General features: G+C 43.6%; 2 protein-coding genes across 51 annotated transcripts in view; one reads left to right on the top strand and one right to left on the bottom strand.

Moving 5' to 3' along the window:
- The window catches only part of APBB2 (amyloid beta precursor protein binding family B member 2), a 373646-nt gene that overhangs the window by 351322 nt on the left and 4009 nt on the right, over positions 1-18315 (top strand). For 29 of the 38 annotated variants that reach the window (XM_070615061.1, XM_070615046.1, XM_070615053.1 and 26 more), the window contains 5 exons: positions 1657-1771; positions 4741-4828; positions 5509-5592; positions 7260-7375; positions 9051-9230. In XM_070615061.1, the coding sequence (XP_070471162.1) occupies positions 1657-1771; positions 4741-4828; positions 5509-5592; positions 7260-7375; positions 9051-9230 (583 nt within the window). The remainder of the gene's footprint in view (positions 1-1656; positions 1772-4740; positions 4829-5508; positions 5593-7259; positions 7376-9050; positions 9231-18315) is intronic. The other 9 variants (XM_070615055.1, XM_070615068.1, XM_070615057.1 and 6 more) reach the window with 1 other exon arrangement.
- NSUN7 (NOP2/Sun RNA methyltransferase family member 7) overlaps positions 1-18315 on the bottom strand; it is a 72545-nt gene that overhangs the window by 9896 nt on the left and 44334 nt on the right. For 5 of the 13 annotated variants that reach the window (XR_011538786.1, XR_011538785.1, XR_011538784.1 and 2 more), the window contains exons 12-13: positions 18071-18174; positions 2435-2548 (exon numbers count right to left, since the gene is read on the bottom strand). Coding sequence is in view for 2 of the 13 variants with exons in the window: in XM_070615083.1 (XP_070471184.1) it covers positions 2494-2548; positions 18071-18174 (159 nt within the window). In the remaining 11 variants the exon portion in view is untranslated. Of the gene's footprint in view, positions 1-1688; positions 2549-18070; positions 18175-18315 lie in introns of those variants that run through there. The other 8 variants (XR_011538780.1, XR_011538782.1, XR_011538781.1 and 5 more) reach the window with 5 other exon arrangements.

The raw sequence follows: 18315 nt of genomic DNA on the forward strand, positions 1-18315 counted from the left end.
AGCACCAGGAAGGGTGCTTACCCAGCTTCAGCTGAGTCCCACGCTCATGGCAAGGGCGTGGAGAGAACATGAGCAGAGGCAGGGGGGCAGGAATCTGCTTAGGATGCCTGAGGGTTGGTAGCACTGGCGAGGAAGGGGGGAGTAGGTTCAGGACATTTTCAGGAGGTAAAATAGGCTGACCGTGGGGGTTGGGTATGCAGGGTGAGGGGGTGTCAGGGAGGCCTCCTGGTTCTAGCGTGGAGGACACCAGAGACAGAACACGAGGAAGAAGGAAAAGGTTGGGGAGAGCAGATGTCGAGATCAGATGCAGGCAGGCTGAGGTGAAAGTGCCTATGGGACAGCCAGGTAAAGATGCCCATCACTGGGAGCCCTGCTGCAGAATGCCTGGGGCGTGGCAAGGCGAGGGGGGCCAGGCTTTTCCGGCTGGGCCTTCATGATGGCCAGTTGCCTCCAATGTGTAGATCCCTCTGCCTTCCCAAGGAAGCCACGGATATCTTGGAGAAAGTATCTACCACAGTCTGTGAAAAGACTGCCAGTTCTTACATTAGGAGAAATAAATAAAAATAAACTCATCTGTGGTTATGTCTACAGAGAGTATCCTGGCTTAGCAACATATGCGGAGAAATCATTGTGATCCATTACCTGATGGGTAGATCTGGGTACTTATTTTTCATAGGCATTTTGATCTTTCAACCACTGTCCTCCAATAACAACAGTGAGAAATTTAGTTGTATGGCATGGTTCTTTTGAAGCCAGGTAATGTCACAGTCAATATCCTTTTCATCAGTGAAACAGATGGTAAACCCAGCACCAGCTGCATGCTCATCGTGGTGGCTGAGCTGACAATATATTGTGTGATGGTGCTGCCGTCGCCCTGAGCTCGGAGTGTGAGAGCCGTTTAACAGAATCAAATGCCTTTGACGGGAGTTCAGCCTGTGGTGTCTCTTTGTGTTCCGGCCTGCCCTGTGATTGCCCGTCATCTTTGTCAAGCAGCTGTGGGTCTGATCCATCCTCTGTGCACATGTTTACACATCAGAGCTTCTGCAACACCACTGTGTTTGTCGCAGTATCACTCATACAAATTCCTGTTCTTTCAAGCCTTTCTGTTTTATAATCATAATATTTATAATCATAATATTTATTGTTACTCTAGATAGCAAGTTCCTATAAAATTCGTTTTTCATGAAGGGTTGTTAGAGATTCCAAGAGTTCAACACACCAGGTTTGGGGAACGCTAGTCATTTTACTCAGAAATGAATTCCTATTATCCATAAAGTTGTTCCTCTGGTTTAGGTAGCTGTTGAAATGTAAATTCTTTTGTGTGTGAGGAAGATTGGCCCTGAGCTAACATCTGTTGCCAATCTTCCTTTTTGCTTGAGGAAGATTGTCGCTGAGCTAACATATGTGCCAATCTTCCTCTACTTTATGTGGGATGATGCCACGGCATGGCTTGATGAGCGGCGCTAGGTCCGTGTCTGGGATCCAAACCTGTGAACCCTGGGCTGCCAAAGTGGAGCGCTCAAACTTAATCACTATGCCACCAGGCCGGCCCCTAAGTTTTTTTTAACCATTGCCTACTCTCAGTTAACATTCATCACTAGAATGTGTGTTGGTAAAGGTTCCTTACTGATATACTGATGAATTTTGTTTGCACAGAGATTTTGCTTATGTAGCAAGAGACAAAGATACAAGAATTTTGAAATGTCATGTATTTCGATGTGACACACCAGCAAAAGCCATCGCCACAAGTCTCCACGAAATCTGCTCCAAGGTAAGGGGGAGTCAGAGCACAGTGGTCCATCCCTCTCTTTTCTCACTGCTTGAGCAGGGAGGGGGTTTGAAAGGTCAGGAGAGGGGCCACGTGGACCTGCAAATTGAGCTTGGGGAGAAGCAGGTTGACTCTTTGTTCCATCCACCTCATTACAGTGCTCTCGCTGCCTGTCAGGCATTGCTCTAAATGGCACTCCGTCTACCAAATGACTGCAGCCTTAGTCCCTCCCACAGCCCGGGGGGTATAATAGGTAGACACAACAGTGGCAGGTGCAGGGCAGAGCTGTGTAAACCAAGCCCAGCCAGGAAACAGGGGAAAGGAGTTAGGGCGGATTTCCCAGGGACAGGGCCACCTGATCTGAGAGTGAACACAGAAGCGAGGGTGCTAACAAACCAGCTGGGTGTCTGTGGAAATGCAGGCAGCTGGGGGTTGCCATGAACGCACGCTGACTTCGTGAGGACACACGGCAGCTCGTGGAAACCCTGACCAGCCGTGAGGCAGGGCTGTGGTCACTGTCTCACACTGGTGAGGGTCCCGCTTCCTTAACCAGAGTCCGGGCATCGCCAGCCCAGCCTCCCACCTTCCCTCCAGCATATTCCTAACACAAACGTCCCCGCCCTCTGCCCAGCGCTTCCACTCACATCCATTGGTGGGGTCTTGTACCTTTCAGGAAAGCCTTCTATTATTGAGTGGTTCTGGCTGTTATAGAGTTCTTTCTTGTGTTAACCTGAACTTTTCCTCTCTGGAACCTCTGTGTATTTACTTGAGATCCGTGACCTGTAGCAACAGAGAAAGATTCCTTCAGTTTGTCTCTTTGCTGGGCAGCTCTTTGTTAGTTGAAGCTGTGCCCTGTGCCTGGCACAATTAGAGATGCTGGACAAGTATCCATCGTTGAGTCTTCCTGCTCCTGACTTCCTCTCTTCTCCAGAATCCCCACCCCCATCTCTTCAGCCACTTTTGGGTCACGTGGTTACCAAGCTCCTAACCAGCCTCTTCTGGGCATACTCTGGTTGGTTGCCCCTGAATGAACACAGTGTTCCAGAAATGAGCTGGCAGAGAACAGACCATGGACCACCCTGTCCTTTGACCTCAAGAATACAGTACTAGGGCCAGCCTGGTGGTGCAGTGGTTAAGTTCGCACATTCCACTTCGGTGGCCTGGGGTTCGCCAGTTTGGATCCTGGGTGTGGACCTATGCACCATTTGTCAAGCCATGCTGTGGCAGGCATCCCACATATAAAGTAGAGGAAGATGGGCACAGATGTTAGTTCAGGGCCAGTCTTCCTCAGCAAAAAAACAAAACAAAAAAAAAGGATTGGCATCAGATGTTAGCTCAGGGCTAATCTTCCTAAAGAAGAAAAAAAAGAAGAAGAATATAGTACTAGGATGATTGGTCTTCTTAGCAATCATATCACCCACTGGCTTATATTCAAATAGTGGTTGGCCACACCCTCAGGACGCTGTCACTGACTTCCTTCAGCCAGGCCTTTCCACTCCCCAAACCTACTTATTGAATCTAAATACAACACTTCACCATCACCTCTGTTGAACATCACCTTTCTGATTTTGGGCCGACAGCATGACCCAGCCACATTCTCACAATTCCTCCTGGGCTGGCAAGCTCCAGGCTGTGGCCACAGCCACCGCCGTGGCACAGCCTGATATCTGAGCCACAGGAACGAAGCAGATGCAAGCCACAGTTCCTGTGGGAACTGTCTCCAGTCCCAAAAGAAACAGCCCGCCAGTCTGCAACTCTGACCCATGTGACAGGGACATGCAGGATGGGTCTGGGGACCACCACGTTTATCCCAGCCAATAGTCACGCTTTGCATGGACAGGACCAGGCACAGCTGGACCTTTTGCAGCATTGCAGCACACTCCCCAGGTTTCCTTTTTTCAATCATTCATGCCACCAATATAATTGAGCACCATTTATGTGCCAGGCACTGTTCTGAGGAGACAGCAGAGACCAAAACAGAAAAAAGGCCTTGTCCTTGTGGAATTTGTATTCGAGTGTAAAGCCCTTGGAACCTGGCCTGGAACAGAACAAGTGCTCAAGAAATACTCCACTTTATGATTGTCAGCAGCCCTCCTGCCCACCGCCCCAGGCACAGGTCTGGAGATGGACGGAGCGGAGCTCTGGAGAGGAAATGACTTTTGTTCCAGTTGGAATGAAAAGCTTGGGCTGGAAATGAAGATCTGAGTTGCTTTTGGGGTCTTTGAAGGGTGGGCTTCATTCAGCCCTTGAACCCACAGCACTGTGTAAACAAGAGGGAAAGGGAAGACTCTTAGGTAGAGGAGACATTAATGTCCCTAACGGAAGAGAGACAGTTTGGAAGACAGCTGACAGATTTAAACAGCTTGAGAAAAACAATCACAAGGATAGCAGCTAATATGTCTGAGCGTTTACATGTGCTCCTCAGAACCAACATAACATTATTGTTATTGGGGACATAAATGTTATCAGTATCCCCATGGACAGTGGAGAAAATGAGACACAAGAGGTCAGGTGACTTGGTCACACAGCCAGTACATGGCAGAGGTGGGATTTGAACCCATGTACTGTGTCCCCAGATTACCTTAAAAGAGAACCTAAAAGTCAGCATCCGGAAGCAGTGGGGGGAGTCCATTGCTCTGTGTTCCACTGACCACAGTGGGCCAACAGGCCCACCCTTGACTAGGGATATTTGTTTGGGTTGTTTTAGTAGAGTTGGGAGCCTGGTGAATGGAAGAATGAACTCCAAACAATTAGGAGACTTACTCTGAGGGATAGTCATTCACCTGTTATCCCTAGAGAGACTGAGCACAATTCTCAATATACGTAGCTCAGAGACACGGGGGTGAGAAGGGAGGCAACAGACTAAAGCTGGGTTAACCTAGAAGTGAAATCTGCTTGGGCACGTACTGGCTGGGATGGCTGAAGACAGGGGGTCTCAACCACAAACCAAAGCTGTGCTTTCTCTTCTTCAGATTATGGCCGAACGGAAGAATGCCAAAGCCCTGGCCTGTGGTTCCTTACAGGAAAGAAACAATGTGAATCTCGACGTTCCCTTGCAAGGTAAGTCGGTGGCTACTGCTCCCTTCTTGGTGGTGCTGTCCATCCTAGTCAAGAAGCAAAGGGTCTCAGATGGTTCCGTGGTGTTTCTAATCTCCTTAAAAACAATGCTCGACTCAACAAACATGCACTGAGCATGCACCCGGTGTCCTCCCCATGGCGTAGAGTTGATTTTGTGTCAGTAGGATTAGTCAGGAAGGGCCAAGGTGAGTTTTGTTGTTGTCGGACAAGATTAAAGAACAGTATCTTTGGTGGGTTTATAGCTCACGTACAGCCTAGAGTAAAGACCAGCTGGTTTAAAAATATGTGGGTTGATATTGGGTGGGGCTCTGTTATTTTCCCAAATTGTGCCCTTTGTGATTAAATTTTCTCTGAGCATAAACCACATCTAACAAATAGGACATCAAAAGCTCTTACTTAGCACACATCAAAGGGACAGTAGCAGCTTTAACACAGATTCCAGTTCCTGCTTTTACATGTTTTCCTGCCTAGAAATGAAAGTTGGATGGGATTTGGATGGACAGAGCCCAGTGTCTCCATTCTTATAGAACAATTGCGCATTTGCCTTTAGAAACACAGGACAATATGGCACCAGGGGTGCGTTCCAGGTGACATAGTGATGGCTGCGTTTTATGTGTATGTTGGAACCACTGAGAAAGACGTGTTGCTTTTGTTCCCTGTAGTAGATTTTCCAACACCAAAGACTGAGCTGGTCCAGAAGTTCCACGTGCAGTACCTGGGCATGTTACCTGTAGACAAGCCGGTCGGTATGTGAAACACGTCTTTCCACTTTGCAGGTGTTGGGAATACCTCATAGGAGGTATTCACCCTCCCAAAAGGGTGGGGTCTACTGTGTCACTGCCTTTCCATGTGTGGACTCAGGCCCTTGCACTGTCACCAGCCAGAGCACAGGAATAGTCCTGATCAAAAGAGCATGAGATGATAGGAGAGGACAGGTTAAGCTGCTCTGACCTGTGATCCCCACATTATAGGGACCTTAACAAAGCAGACACATGTTTCTCATTTACCCAAGAGTCCAGAGATGCGCATTCCACGGCTGTAGCAGGACTCTGCCATTCTCAGATAGGGCCTCCTCCTCTGGGGCCAGGCACCTGCTTCAGTCCTCGTCAGCTGGCGGGCAGGGAGAAAGCGCTGGGGGAGCCCTCATGCCTTTCTTTCAAGGTGTGAGTCAGCAGCAGCACACACAGCAGTCAGCTCACATCCCAGGGGCAGAACTTAGTCACTTAGCCATCCCAAGCTGAGAGGAGGCTGGGAGATGTGGCCTTTCCCAGGTAGAAAAGGCTGTGGAGAAATCAGAGCCTTCATGTGCTGCTGAGGGGAATGTAAAATGGCTCAGCTGCTTTGGAACAGCCTGGCAGCTCCTCAAAAAGTTAAACGTAGAGTTACCATTGGATCCAGCCATTCTGCTCCTAGGCACATGCCCAGATGAAATGAAAACATCTGTCCACATGAAAATTTATCCACAAATGTTCACAGCAGCGTTATTTGTAACAGTCAAAAAGTGGAAACCTAAATGTCCATCGACTGATGAACAGATAAATAAAATGTGATAATGCCATACAATGGAATGCTATCTGGCAATAAAAAGGAAGGAAATACTGAAACATAGTACAACATGGATAAACCTTGAAAACATGCTAAATGAAAGAAGCCAGTCACAAAGGGCCACATACCGCATGATTCCATTTATATGAAATGTCCACAATAGGCAAATCTCTAGAGATGGAAATTAAATAAGTGATGGCCAGGGGCTGGGAGGAGATGAAGGGTAACTCCCAAAACGTACAGGGTTTCTTTTTGGAGTGATGAAAATGTCCTAAAATTGATTGTGGTGATGGTCGCACGACTCTGTGACTATACTAAAAATCATTGAATTATACACTTTAAATGAGTGACTTGTATGTTATGTGAATTATATCTCGATAAAGTTGTCCTACCTCACCTCCAACAAAACAGCTGTGGGAACACCCAGCAAAAGTGCCCCATTGACTAGCACATAGAGCTCATGTAAAGGTGCCACCCAAACTTGGCCTTAAGTAACCAAGTCAGATGAAGGAAGGTGGGGGTGTACTGGCAGATGCTGGCTTCCATTGGGTCCCCTTTCCCAAGGCCCTTTGCTTAGAAAATGTTGCATTTGCTTGAGTACTGTTGATGCACTCGGAGCTGGGGAATCTTTGGAGAGAGCAGGAGAAAGGAGTACGATGGTCCGATAGTCAGGACATCACACTACATCTCTGTATGTTCCTGTGGAAGGAGCTGGCATTTCTTTTAAGCAAACATGAGAAATTAAACGTCTTGTTTTCTGGGGTTTTAAAGATCAGTCTGGGTACAGCCCTTACGGGGTGATTTGGGCCCACATTTGAGAGTGATAAATAGCTTGAGGACTTTTCTCAGTTGTCCCTTCCATCCACAGGAATGGATACCCTGAACAATGCCATAGAAAGTCTCATGACCTCATCTGACAAGGAGGACTGGCCGTCAGTGAACATGAACGTGGCCGATGCTACTGTGACCGTCATCAGTGAAAAGGTACAGAGGGTTGTAGGTGCCATTGGCCTGTGTGGGCGGCAGTGAGGTTTGGGACACAATAACTTTCCGTGAAACTTAGACACAGAGCCATGTCTCGACCTCTGGGGAGTTGTGCTTGCTTGTGATTAGAATAGCCTACATTTGGGAAAAAAAAAAAGATTTTTCCCCTTGTGTCTGGATCTTTGCACACCTTTGCTTTCCTGGACTCAGAAGCTCCTAATCTGGTGCTCCTGATTCTTTCTTCCTCATATGCCCAAGAGATTTAAATCGTTCACTGGAAGTGACTGTATGACGCTAGCAGTAACTCACTAATGGGGTTTGGTTTTCTGGCCAGTCACTCTCCAGGCTCCAGAATTGACTAGGCAGTTTTCTGGGGTTGGAGCACAGGAGACGCTTCTGTCATGGAAGGTCCTGTGGTTTGTTCTGTCAGTAGTAGCAGGGGCCATTGGTCATCTTGAGAGAGGCCAGCATTAGCCTCGACACAAACTATCCCAATTTTGTGGTTGAAGAAACTAAAGCACAGAGAGATTAAGTAACTCCCCAAGGTCACACAGTCAGAAGTAGTAAGGTCAGGATTCGAATCCAGGCAAACTGGCTTCCGACTCTTTACCACTTGTCTGCCTCTGTGAAGCAGCTGTCATGAAAAGCCCACAGTCTTTGGCCTGCTCTTGCTTCTGTCCACTAGCAGATCACCTTCAAGCCAGTTCACCTTCTAAAGAGGAGTGAGGTGCTCACTGACCCCAGCCGCCTCTCCAGCCTGCCATGCTGGGTTGTCTTCAAGTCTTCAGTCGTCATGCCCTTTCCCACCTCCGCATCTTTGCAAGAGCTGCTCCTTCTGTGCTCCACCCCTTTGCCTACCCAGCCCCTACCCAGAGCTCAACTCAGATGTCATTTCTCCTAAGAAAACTTCCCGGCCTCTCAGACTAGTTTAGTTTTCTTGTTAAACAATCCCACATAACCTGAGTGAATATTTAATAATTCAAGATCTTAATGATCCAAAAGTCAACATTCTGGATGTGTTTACTAACTCAAAAGTTGCATATGATTGCTGCAAAGGATGTGGCGTTCATAAGAATGAATTCTGAGCATTTCTTTGCACTGCATCATATGGATACCATATGGATATCAGTTTGTGAAAAAGAAAAAGAAAATGACTTGGCAACTTTTTGTTTTACACAGAAATATGGTTCAACGTCCTGTTTAGCTTGGGAAGAAGAACTGGATGGAAAAGGATCCCATGGCTCTTTTTCTCTTGGTGCCCTGGGGTTTCCAGTGGGTTCCCCTGGGCAAATGGGTTTTGAGCCACTGGGTGCCCTGTATGAGCAAGATGTGAGAAATAGACATGACATTGTTCCTACCCTCGGTGGACTCACAGGCTTGCAACACAGTGGATAGGGAACAGAGCACACAAACCACGGTTGCAGTGTAGTTCGGAGCAAAATTAAATACCGGAATGAGACACTATAGCAGTGATGGCCTCTCCAGACGCATTTAGAAACTTGCCTCTTTAGAAAAATACAAGTCCTTTCTAAGTTCAGTCTGGCTATATATTTCCTAGTACCAGCTCCTGTATGCGGCCACTCTAAGCTTGATTCCATGATTTAAGAGCTGAACCTGTTTGTGACTATTGCCTGGCTTCCCAGAGAGCGTGGGCTGTGAACTATGTCTCTTGCAGAATGAAGAGGAAATCCTAGTGGAGTGTCGTGTGCGATTCTTGTCCTTCATGGGCGTCGGGAAGGATGTCCACACATTTGCCTTCATCATGGACACTGGGAACCAGCGCTTTGAGTGCCACGTTTTCTGGTGCGAGCCGAATGCCGGTAACGTGTCCGAGGCGGTGCAGGCCGCCTGCATGGTGAGTGATCCCACCACAGGGGTTCAACCCTCATGCCCCTGCCTTTGTTTTATATGCCATAAATTAGAGCAGAGTTACTAATTTAAAAGAAGACAAGTCTAATCTCTAAAGTACTGTTTTACCGTATAACACCCTCATTCCTGTGGACAGAGTCAGTTATGATGAGCAGTTTGCCATCTCAGGAGGCGAGGACACCTGAGAGCAGCAGCGCCGGGTGGAGCCAGATTCTGTGGGACTCCAGTAACATCAAAAAGGGTGATCTTCAAAACCACAAATTGAGGATTCTCAACTCTTGGTCCCTAATTAATTGGAGTATGTGGTCAGGAAATGTTGGTCATGCATGAGTGAGTTGGTGCTGTTTGGGACCAACTCAGTACTTTAAAAATAAAATGCAATGTATTGAGTGAGTTTTATTTTAGATAGTTTGTTTCAGTGACTTGTTCTTACATATTTTGTTTTCTTTCTATCTGTGAACTCAGTCCTTACAACAATCCTGTTAGGTAGTTGTTAGTTCTGTTTTATTTATGAGAAAACAGAGGGTCGGAGGAGAGAACGGGCCCTGGGGCACAGAGTTGGTAAGTGACAGAGCCTGCATTCAGTGCCAGGTCTTCCAGGTACCAAAGCTAGTGCTCTTTGCATCACATATATGATTTCAAACAAAGGTACTTCATCATTTATTCCGCAAATATCCTTTGAGCACCTATTATGCCAAGCACTGAAAAAGTTCTAGTAAAAATGAGGGGACTGTATGAATGTAGGCATCCAAACCTGGGGTGCTGGTATATTCTAGCAACAGCAGATTGGATTGGTGGAACCAAGTGGGAGGAGGCAAGGTCCACCTCATGAAAGGCCTGTGATGTCATACTAATGTGTTTATCTTCGGCAAAGATCATTAAGTGGGAGTGAATTGATCATGCTAGGTTTTAAAAGTGTACTCCGGAACAAAGGAAAAGAATGTGGAAGACGAGGCTGAGGTGGGGAGATCAGCCAGGAGGCCAGTTTACTGGTCCGGGTGAGAGCTTTGGAGCATCTAAATGGGAGAGTGGCCGTGGGAATAAACAGGAGCGAATGATTGGAGAGACGTTGTAGAGAATCGCCTGGCCTGGGCAGGAGGAATGCTGAATTTGAGGCACCTGTGCTTCATTTAATCACTCCATCATTTATGGGCTGGACTCTAGGAGGTTCATGTAGGACTGAGATATGATCCTTGCATGGTGGAGTTTAGGTATATGGGGGAGAAGGGTTAACCAAAATTCTGCTGTAGTGTAGAGAGTGCTATAACTAAAAGTATTAGACTGCTCTGGATTGAGAAGTGACTGGGAGAGAAAGGAGTGGGGACCCTGACAGTAGATAACTCATGAAGTCAGACAGTGAAGGGGTAGCTTGAAGCACAACACTGAGGAGTTTGCTCATTTGTTTTAGGATTGGGGAGATTCATGCATTTTTAGGCTGAGAGAAGTGAGCCAGTGAAGCTGGATTGAAATGGGGGTCATATAACATAGTTGAGGCAAGGTCTTGGTGGCAGATTAAGAGCCTGGGGTTGGGGCTTAGCCTCCCAGTTGGGTTAGAGCAACTTTGAGACTGGCCAGATGCTAAGAATCAAGACTAGGTGGAATTTAGAGTTGTGGGAGTTCTGGTTTTGTATATGCAGTACCTCGCTAGGTTAAGAATGAAGAAAAAGGAAGAGGACGACGGCAGTTGGCAAAGGTGGGGAATGAGAAAAGAGAGCCAATCGACTGTGATCTTAAAAGCCACCTGTGAAATGGAGAGGGCAGGTGGGAGAAGGGATGGGAAGACCTGAACCTGTGCACGCAGTATCTGACTCCATTCTCACCACAGTCCTCTGTGAGAGGACAGTTTCCCCTTGTACCGTGGAGCCGAATTCTAACTCACAAAAGCCTGCATGGAAAGGAGCAGGGCCAGGCGGAGGGGAGTGTCAAGATGCGCCTCCTGACCAGCCGCAGGGAACTGAGATGGGATAGCCAATGAGGAAGTTCAGTTGAGCACAAATGGAGGGTGACTATTTAGGCATTTCATGAAATTGAAAAGGATCATAACAGATGGTTTTAGTCACAAAATGAATGGCTTTCAGCCTTAATTATACACTTTAAGTGCTGATGACAATTAAATAATTAGCTTTTATCAGTAGTTACCGTTTGTTTTCCAAATCCCAGTCTCATTTTCTTAGAAACAATTTTTACTCATTTGTTTACTGTTCTAATTGCATTAGGGCAACCAGCTGAAGGGGCTCAGCCAATCCAGTGTAAGACATACTGATAAAATCAAACCTTTCTTTACAGTGCAAATCCAGAATTTGTAACTCAGTGGCCTACCTCTTGATTCATATCTGCACGATTCTCTGTCTGAAATATCTGTGCATGAATTTATACCAACTGAAAAATCTACAGCATTAACACATTCTTTTGAATCTACTAAATTAGTAGGCATATTTTGCAGCTGTGTGGTGTAGGCCCAGCTGAAGATACTTTGGTGAAATTTAGAATAAGAGCGATCGTTAATGAAATTGCTCAGGTGCATTTTTTTAATTGAGTTCATAATAGTTTACATCATTGTGAAATTTCAGTTGTACATTATTTCTTGTCTGTCATCACATAGATGCTCCCCTTCAGCCCCTGTGCCCACCCCACACCCCCCTTCCCCTGGTAACCACAGATGTGTTTTCTTTGTCCATGTGTTTGTTTATATTCCACATAGGAGTGAAATCATCAGGTGTTTGTCTTTCTCAGTCTGGCTTATTTCACTTAGTATAATTCCCTCCAGGTCCATCCATGTTGTTGCAAATGGGATGATTTTGTATTTTTTTCTGGCTGAGTAGTATTCCATTGTATATATTTACCACATCTTCCTTATCTAATCATCAGTCAGTGGGCACTTGGATTGTTTGCATGACTTGGCTATTGTGATTAGTGCTGCAGTGACCATAGGGGTACATATGTTACTTTGGATTGTTGATCAAGTTGTTTGGGTAGATACCCAGTAGTGGGCTAGCTGGGCCGTATGGTAGTTCTATTTTCAGTTTTTTGAGGAATCTCCATACTGTTTTCCGTAGCGGCTGCACCAGTTTATATTCCCACCAGCAGTGTATGAGGGTTCCCTTTTCTCCACACCCTCTCCAACATTTGTTATTGTTAGTCTTAGTGATTATAGCCATTTTAACAGGTGTAAAGTGATATCTTAGTGTAGTTTTGATTTGCATTTCCCTGATGATTAGTGATGTTGAACATCTTTTCATGTGTTTATTAGCCATCTGTATATCTTCTTTGGAAAAATGTCTGTTCATATCCTCTGCCCATTTTTTGATGGGGCTGTTTGCTTTTTTTTTGTTCACTTGTGTGAGTTCTTTATATATTATGTAGATTAACCCCTTATTGGATATATGATTTGCAAAAATTTTCTCCCAATTGGTGGGTTGTCTTTTGATCCCAGTGTCTTTTGCCTTGCAGAAGCTCTTTAGTCTGATGAACTCTCACTTGTTTATTTTTTCTTTTGTTTCCCTTGTCTGAGAAGACATGGTATTCAAAAAGATCCTTTTAAGTTCGACGTCAAAGAGTGTATTACCTATACTATCTTCCAGGAGTTTTATGGTTTCAGGACTTATCTTCAAGTCTTTGATCCAATTTGAGTTTCTTTTTGTGTATGGCGTGAGATAATGGTCTACTTTCATTCTTTTGCATGTGGTTGTCCAGTTTTCCCAATACCATTTATTGAAGAGACTGTCTTTTCTACATTGTATGTTCTTGGTACCTTTGTTGAAGATTAGCTGCCTGTATATGTGTGGTTTTATTTCTGGGCTTTCAGTTCTGCTCCATTGATCTATGTGCCTGTTTTTGTACCAGTACCATGCTGTTTTAATCACTATGGCTTTGTAGTACATTTTGAAGTCAGGGATTGTGATGCCTCCAGCTTTGTTCTTTTTTCTCAGTATTGCTTTAGCAATCCGAGGTCTTTGGTTGCCCCATGTGAATTTTAGGATTCTTAGCTCTATTTCTGTGAAGAGTGTCATTGGGATTCTGATTGGGATTGCATTGAATCTGTACATTGCTTTGGGTAGTATGGACATTTTTAACTATGTTTATTTTTCCAATCCATGTGCATGGAATCTCTTTCCATCTCTTTATGTCATTATCTATTTCTTTCAATAATCTCTTAGAGTTTTCATTGTATAAGTCCTTCACCTCCTTAGTTAAATTTATTCCTAGGTACTTTATTCTTCTTGTTGCGGTTTAAATGGAATTGTATTCTTGAGTTCTCTTTCTGTAAGTTCATTATTAGAGTCAGAAATGCAACTGATTTTTGTAAGTTGATTTTGGACCCCGCAACTTTACTGTAGTTGTTAATTATTCCTAATAGTTTTCCAATAGATTCTTTAGGGTTTGCTATAGATAAGATCATGTCATCTGCAAACAGTGAGAGTTTCACTTCTTCACTTCCTATTTGGATTCCTTTTATTCCTTTCTCTTGCCTAATTGCTCTGGCCAAAACCTCCAGTACTATGTTGAATAAGAGTGGTGATAGTGGGCATCCTTGTCTTGTTCCTGTTCTCAGGGGGATGACACTCAGTTTTTGCCCATTGAGTATGATGTTGGCTGTGGGTTTGTCATATATGGCCTTTATTATGTTGAGGCACTTCCCTTCTATGCCCATTTTGTTCAGAGTTTTTATCATAAATGGCTGTTGGATCTTGTCAAATGCTTTCTCTGCATCTATTGAGATGATCATGTGGTTTTTATTCCTCATTTTGTTAATGTGGTGTATCACATTGATTGATTTGCAGATGGTGAACCATCCCTGTGTCCCTGGTACAAATCCCACTTGATCATGATGGATGATCTTTTTGATGTGTTGCTGTATTCAGGTTGCCAATATTTTGTTGAGGATTTTTGCATCTATGTTCATCAGCAATATTGGCCTATAGTTTTGCTTTTTTGTGTTGTCTTTGTCAGGCTTTGGTATCAGAGTGATGTTGGCCTTGTAGAATCTGTTAGGAAGTGTTCCATCTTCCCTAATCTTTTGGAATAGCTTGAGATGGATAGGTATTATATCCTCTCTGAAAGTTTGGTAGAATTCCTCAGGGAAGCCGCCTGGTCCTGGGCTTTTATTCTTTAGGATGCTTTTGATTACTCTTTGAATCTCTTTACTTGTGATTATTCTATTCAGATTCTCTATTCTTGATTCAGCTTTGAGAGGTTGTAAGAGTCTAAGAATTTATCCATTTCCTCTAGATTGTCCATTCTGTTGGCAAATAGCTTTTCACAGTATTCTCTTATAATCCATTGTATTTCTGTGGTATCTGTTGTTATTTCTCCTCCTTCATTTCTAATTTTATTTATCTGAGCTTTCTCTCTTTTTTTCTTTGTAAGTCTGGCTAGGGGTTTGTCAATTTTATTTATATTCTCAAAGAACCAGCTCTTTACCCTCATACACTGCTGGTGGGAATGCAAACTGGTGCAGCCACTATGGAAAACAGTATGGAGATTCCTCAAAAAACTAAAAATAGAACTACCATACGATCCAGCCATCCCACTACTGGGTATTTATCCGAAGAGCTTGAAGTCAGCAATCCCAAAAGTCCTGTGCACCCCAATGTTTATTGCAGCACTGTTTACAATAGCCAAGATGTGGAAGCAACCTAAGTGTCCAGCAACAGACGAATGGATAAAGAAGATGTGGTACATATATACAATGGAATACTACTCAGCTGCAAAACAGAACAAAATCATTCCATTTGCAATAACATGGATGGACCTTGAGAGAATTATGTTAAGTGAAATAAGCCAGCGAGAGAAAGATAATCTGTGTTTGACTCCACTCATATGAGGAATTTAAAACTATGGACCAAGAACAGTTTAGTGGATACCAGGGGAAAGGTGGGGTGGGGGGTGGGCACAAAGGGTGAAGTGGTGCACCTACAACATGACTGACAAACATTAATGTACAATTGAAATTTCACAAGATTGTAACCTATCAATAACTCAATTAAAAAAAATTGAAAAAAATAAAAATAAAAAAAATAAATAAAAAGAACCAGCTCTTTGTTTCATTGATCCTTTCTTTCTATTGCCTTTTTTGTTTCAATAGCATTTATTTCTGCTCTGATTTTTATTATTTCTGTCCTTCTGCTGACTTTGGGCTTTGTTTGTTCTTCTTTTTCTAATTCAAATAGGTGTAGTTTGAGATTGCTTATTTGCGCTTTTTCTTGTTTGTTAAGGTGAGCTGGTATTGTGATGAATTTCCCTCTTAATACAGCTTTTGCTGCATTCCATATGAATTAGTATGGTATGTTTTCATTTTCATTTGTCTCCAGATATTTTTTGATTTCTCCTTTAATTTCTTCAGTGATCCACTGCTTGTTCAATAACATGTTGTTTGGTCTCCACATCTTTGCCCTTTTCTCAGCTTTTTTCTTGTAATTAATTTCTGGCTTTATAGCATTGTGACCAGAAAACATGCTTGTTACTATTTCAATCTTCTTAAATTTATTGAGGCTTGCCTTGTTTCCCAACATATGGTCTATTCTTGAGAGTGTTCCATGCACACTTGAGAAGAATGTGTATTCTCCTGTTTATGGATGGACTGTTCTGTATATAAGTCCAACTGTTCTTGCTTTTCATTTAATTCCACTGTTTCCTTGTTGATTTTCTGTCTAGATGATCTATCCATTGATGTGAGTGGAGTGTTGAGGTCCTCTACTATTAATGTCTTCATTTAGGTTTGTTAATAGTTGCTTTATGAACTTTAGTGCTGCTGTGTTGGGTGCATAGATATTTATAAGTGTTATTTCTTCTTGATGTAGTGTCCCTTTGATCATTATATATTGCCCCTCTTTGTCTCTCTTTACCTGTCTTATCTTGAAGTCTACTTTGTCTGATATAAGTATTGCGACACCTGCTTTCTTTTGTTTGCCATTAGCTTGGAGTATCGTCTCCCACTCCTTCACTCTGAGCTTGTGTTTGCTGTTGGAGCTGAGATGTGTTTCCTGGAGGCAGCATATTGTTGGGTCTTGTTCTTTAATCCATCTCACCCCTCTGTTGTCTTTTTATTGGAGAATTCAATCCATTTATGTTTAGGGTGATTATCAATATATGAGGGCTGAATGCTGCCATTTTATCACTCATTTTCCAATTCTCCTCCATTTCCTTTGTTTCTTGTCCTGTGTATTTTGGTCTACCAATTGAGTTATATAGTTTTTTATGTTATGTTTCTTTGTTTTCTCTTTATTTATTATTTGTGTCTCTGTTTTGCTTTTTTGTTTAGTGATTACCCTGAGGTTTGTATTCAAAATCTCGTGGATAAGATAGTCCCTTTTCTGATGGCCTCTAATTTCCTTAGACTAAACAGATTCAGTCCCTTTCCTCTCCCCCTCCTAAGTCCTCAGGTGCACTTTTGATTCACACTGGATGAACCTAACTAACATTAGAAATTCCCAGTCCAGTGTCCCATGTTGCCACACCTGCCCATTTATAAATCCATGCTTTGTAAGAGTGTGGTTTTGGTTGTGAGGCAGACCTAGCAAGATACCTTACATAGAGGAGACATGATAAATCATTTTTCATGTGATTAGGTTGAAAGGGACTAGTTTTGTGGCCTTTGGGCAATGACAAAACCTTGTGACACAGAGTCTTGCTGTAAACAGGTTATGCCTCTCAGGGGAAACATCAACTTTTTTCACAACTGTACTAAAGAACCTATTAATATTTAAGTAGATTTCTAAAACTCAGCCATGGAATTAATTAAAATGCTCAGATTAGGAAAAAACATTTGATAAATTTTTTTCTCTTTTAGATTTTATTTTTCCTTTTTCTCCCAAAGCCCCCCAGCACATAGTTGTGTATTTTTAGTTGTGGGTCCTTCCAGTTGTGGCATGTGGGACGCCACCTCAGCATGGCTTAATGAGCAGTGCCATATTGGCACCCAGGATTCGAACCAGCGAAACCCTGGGCTGCTGAAGCAGAGTGCGTGAACTTAACCACTCAGCCACGGGGCCGGCCCCACATTTGATAAATTTTAACCTTCTTATCTAATTTTGAAGAATTATTTATCTTTGCATTAATACAAAAGTGGGGGGATTATGTTATATGTCTGAAGGATAGAAACTGTCCGTGATACCAGTGCTAATGGATTTTTAAAAATTAATCCATTAGGGGGGCTGGCCCTATGGCCGAGTGGTTAAGTTGGTGCGCTCTGCTTCAGCAGCCCAGGGATTCACAGGTTCGGATCCTGGGTGTGGACATGGCACCACTCATCAGGCCATGCTGAGGCAGTGTCCCACATAGCACAACCAGAAGGACCTACAACTAGAATATACAACTAGGTACTGAGGGGCTTTGGGGAGAAGAAGAAACAAACAAAACAATTAATCCATTAGGATTTAGACTTGTATATAAAATGTATCCTTAAATCTTAATACATCATTCTTTGTATTAAAGCAGGAAATAGAGGAAAGAACAAACATTTATGAACGCCTTCTGCATTGCTAGGCCTATTTTAGGCATTTTGACAAGTATTCCTTAATCATAACACCCTCTGTAAAGGTCCCCATTCTTCAGCCATTTTACATTGAATCAAGAGGAAGGCCACTGAGTTAGAGATGCTGGATTCAGGGTGTAAAGAAAAGTTTGATTTTATCAGTGTGCCTTACACTGGATTGGCTGAGCCCCTTCAGCTGTTGCCCTAATGCAATTAAAACAGTAAGAAATGAATAAAAATTGAGGCTCAGAGAGATTTGATAATTAGCCTGGGCTCATACGGTCCACAGGTGATGGAGCCTAGCTTCAAACTCTGCCCTTTGTACTGTGCTCTCCCTCAACGTGAGCACTTACCTCATGGACACAGATGCACATGTCTCTGAGGAAGGATTTAACCGTCTCTCCCAATCCTTTTTCTTTTCATTAGCTCTTTGACTATGAGCTGTATTAATTGCAGCCTGTCAATATAGAGAACAAATAGACAGTAGAGGATGGAAGAAAAGGGTGGCAAAAGCCACAACACCTTTGCTGAGCCTAATGATCTTTTAAGAGAATTTAAAACACCCACATTAAGAAAAAAATTAACTTACTCTTGGATT

Source organism: Equus przewalskii, chromosome 3, assembly GCF_037783145.1.
Source record: "Equus przewalskii isolate Varuska chromosome 3, EquPr2, whole genome shotgun sequence".
Classification (NCBI taxonomy): Eukaryota; Metazoa; Chordata; class Mammalia; order Perissodactyla; family Equidae; genus Equus; species Equus przewalskii.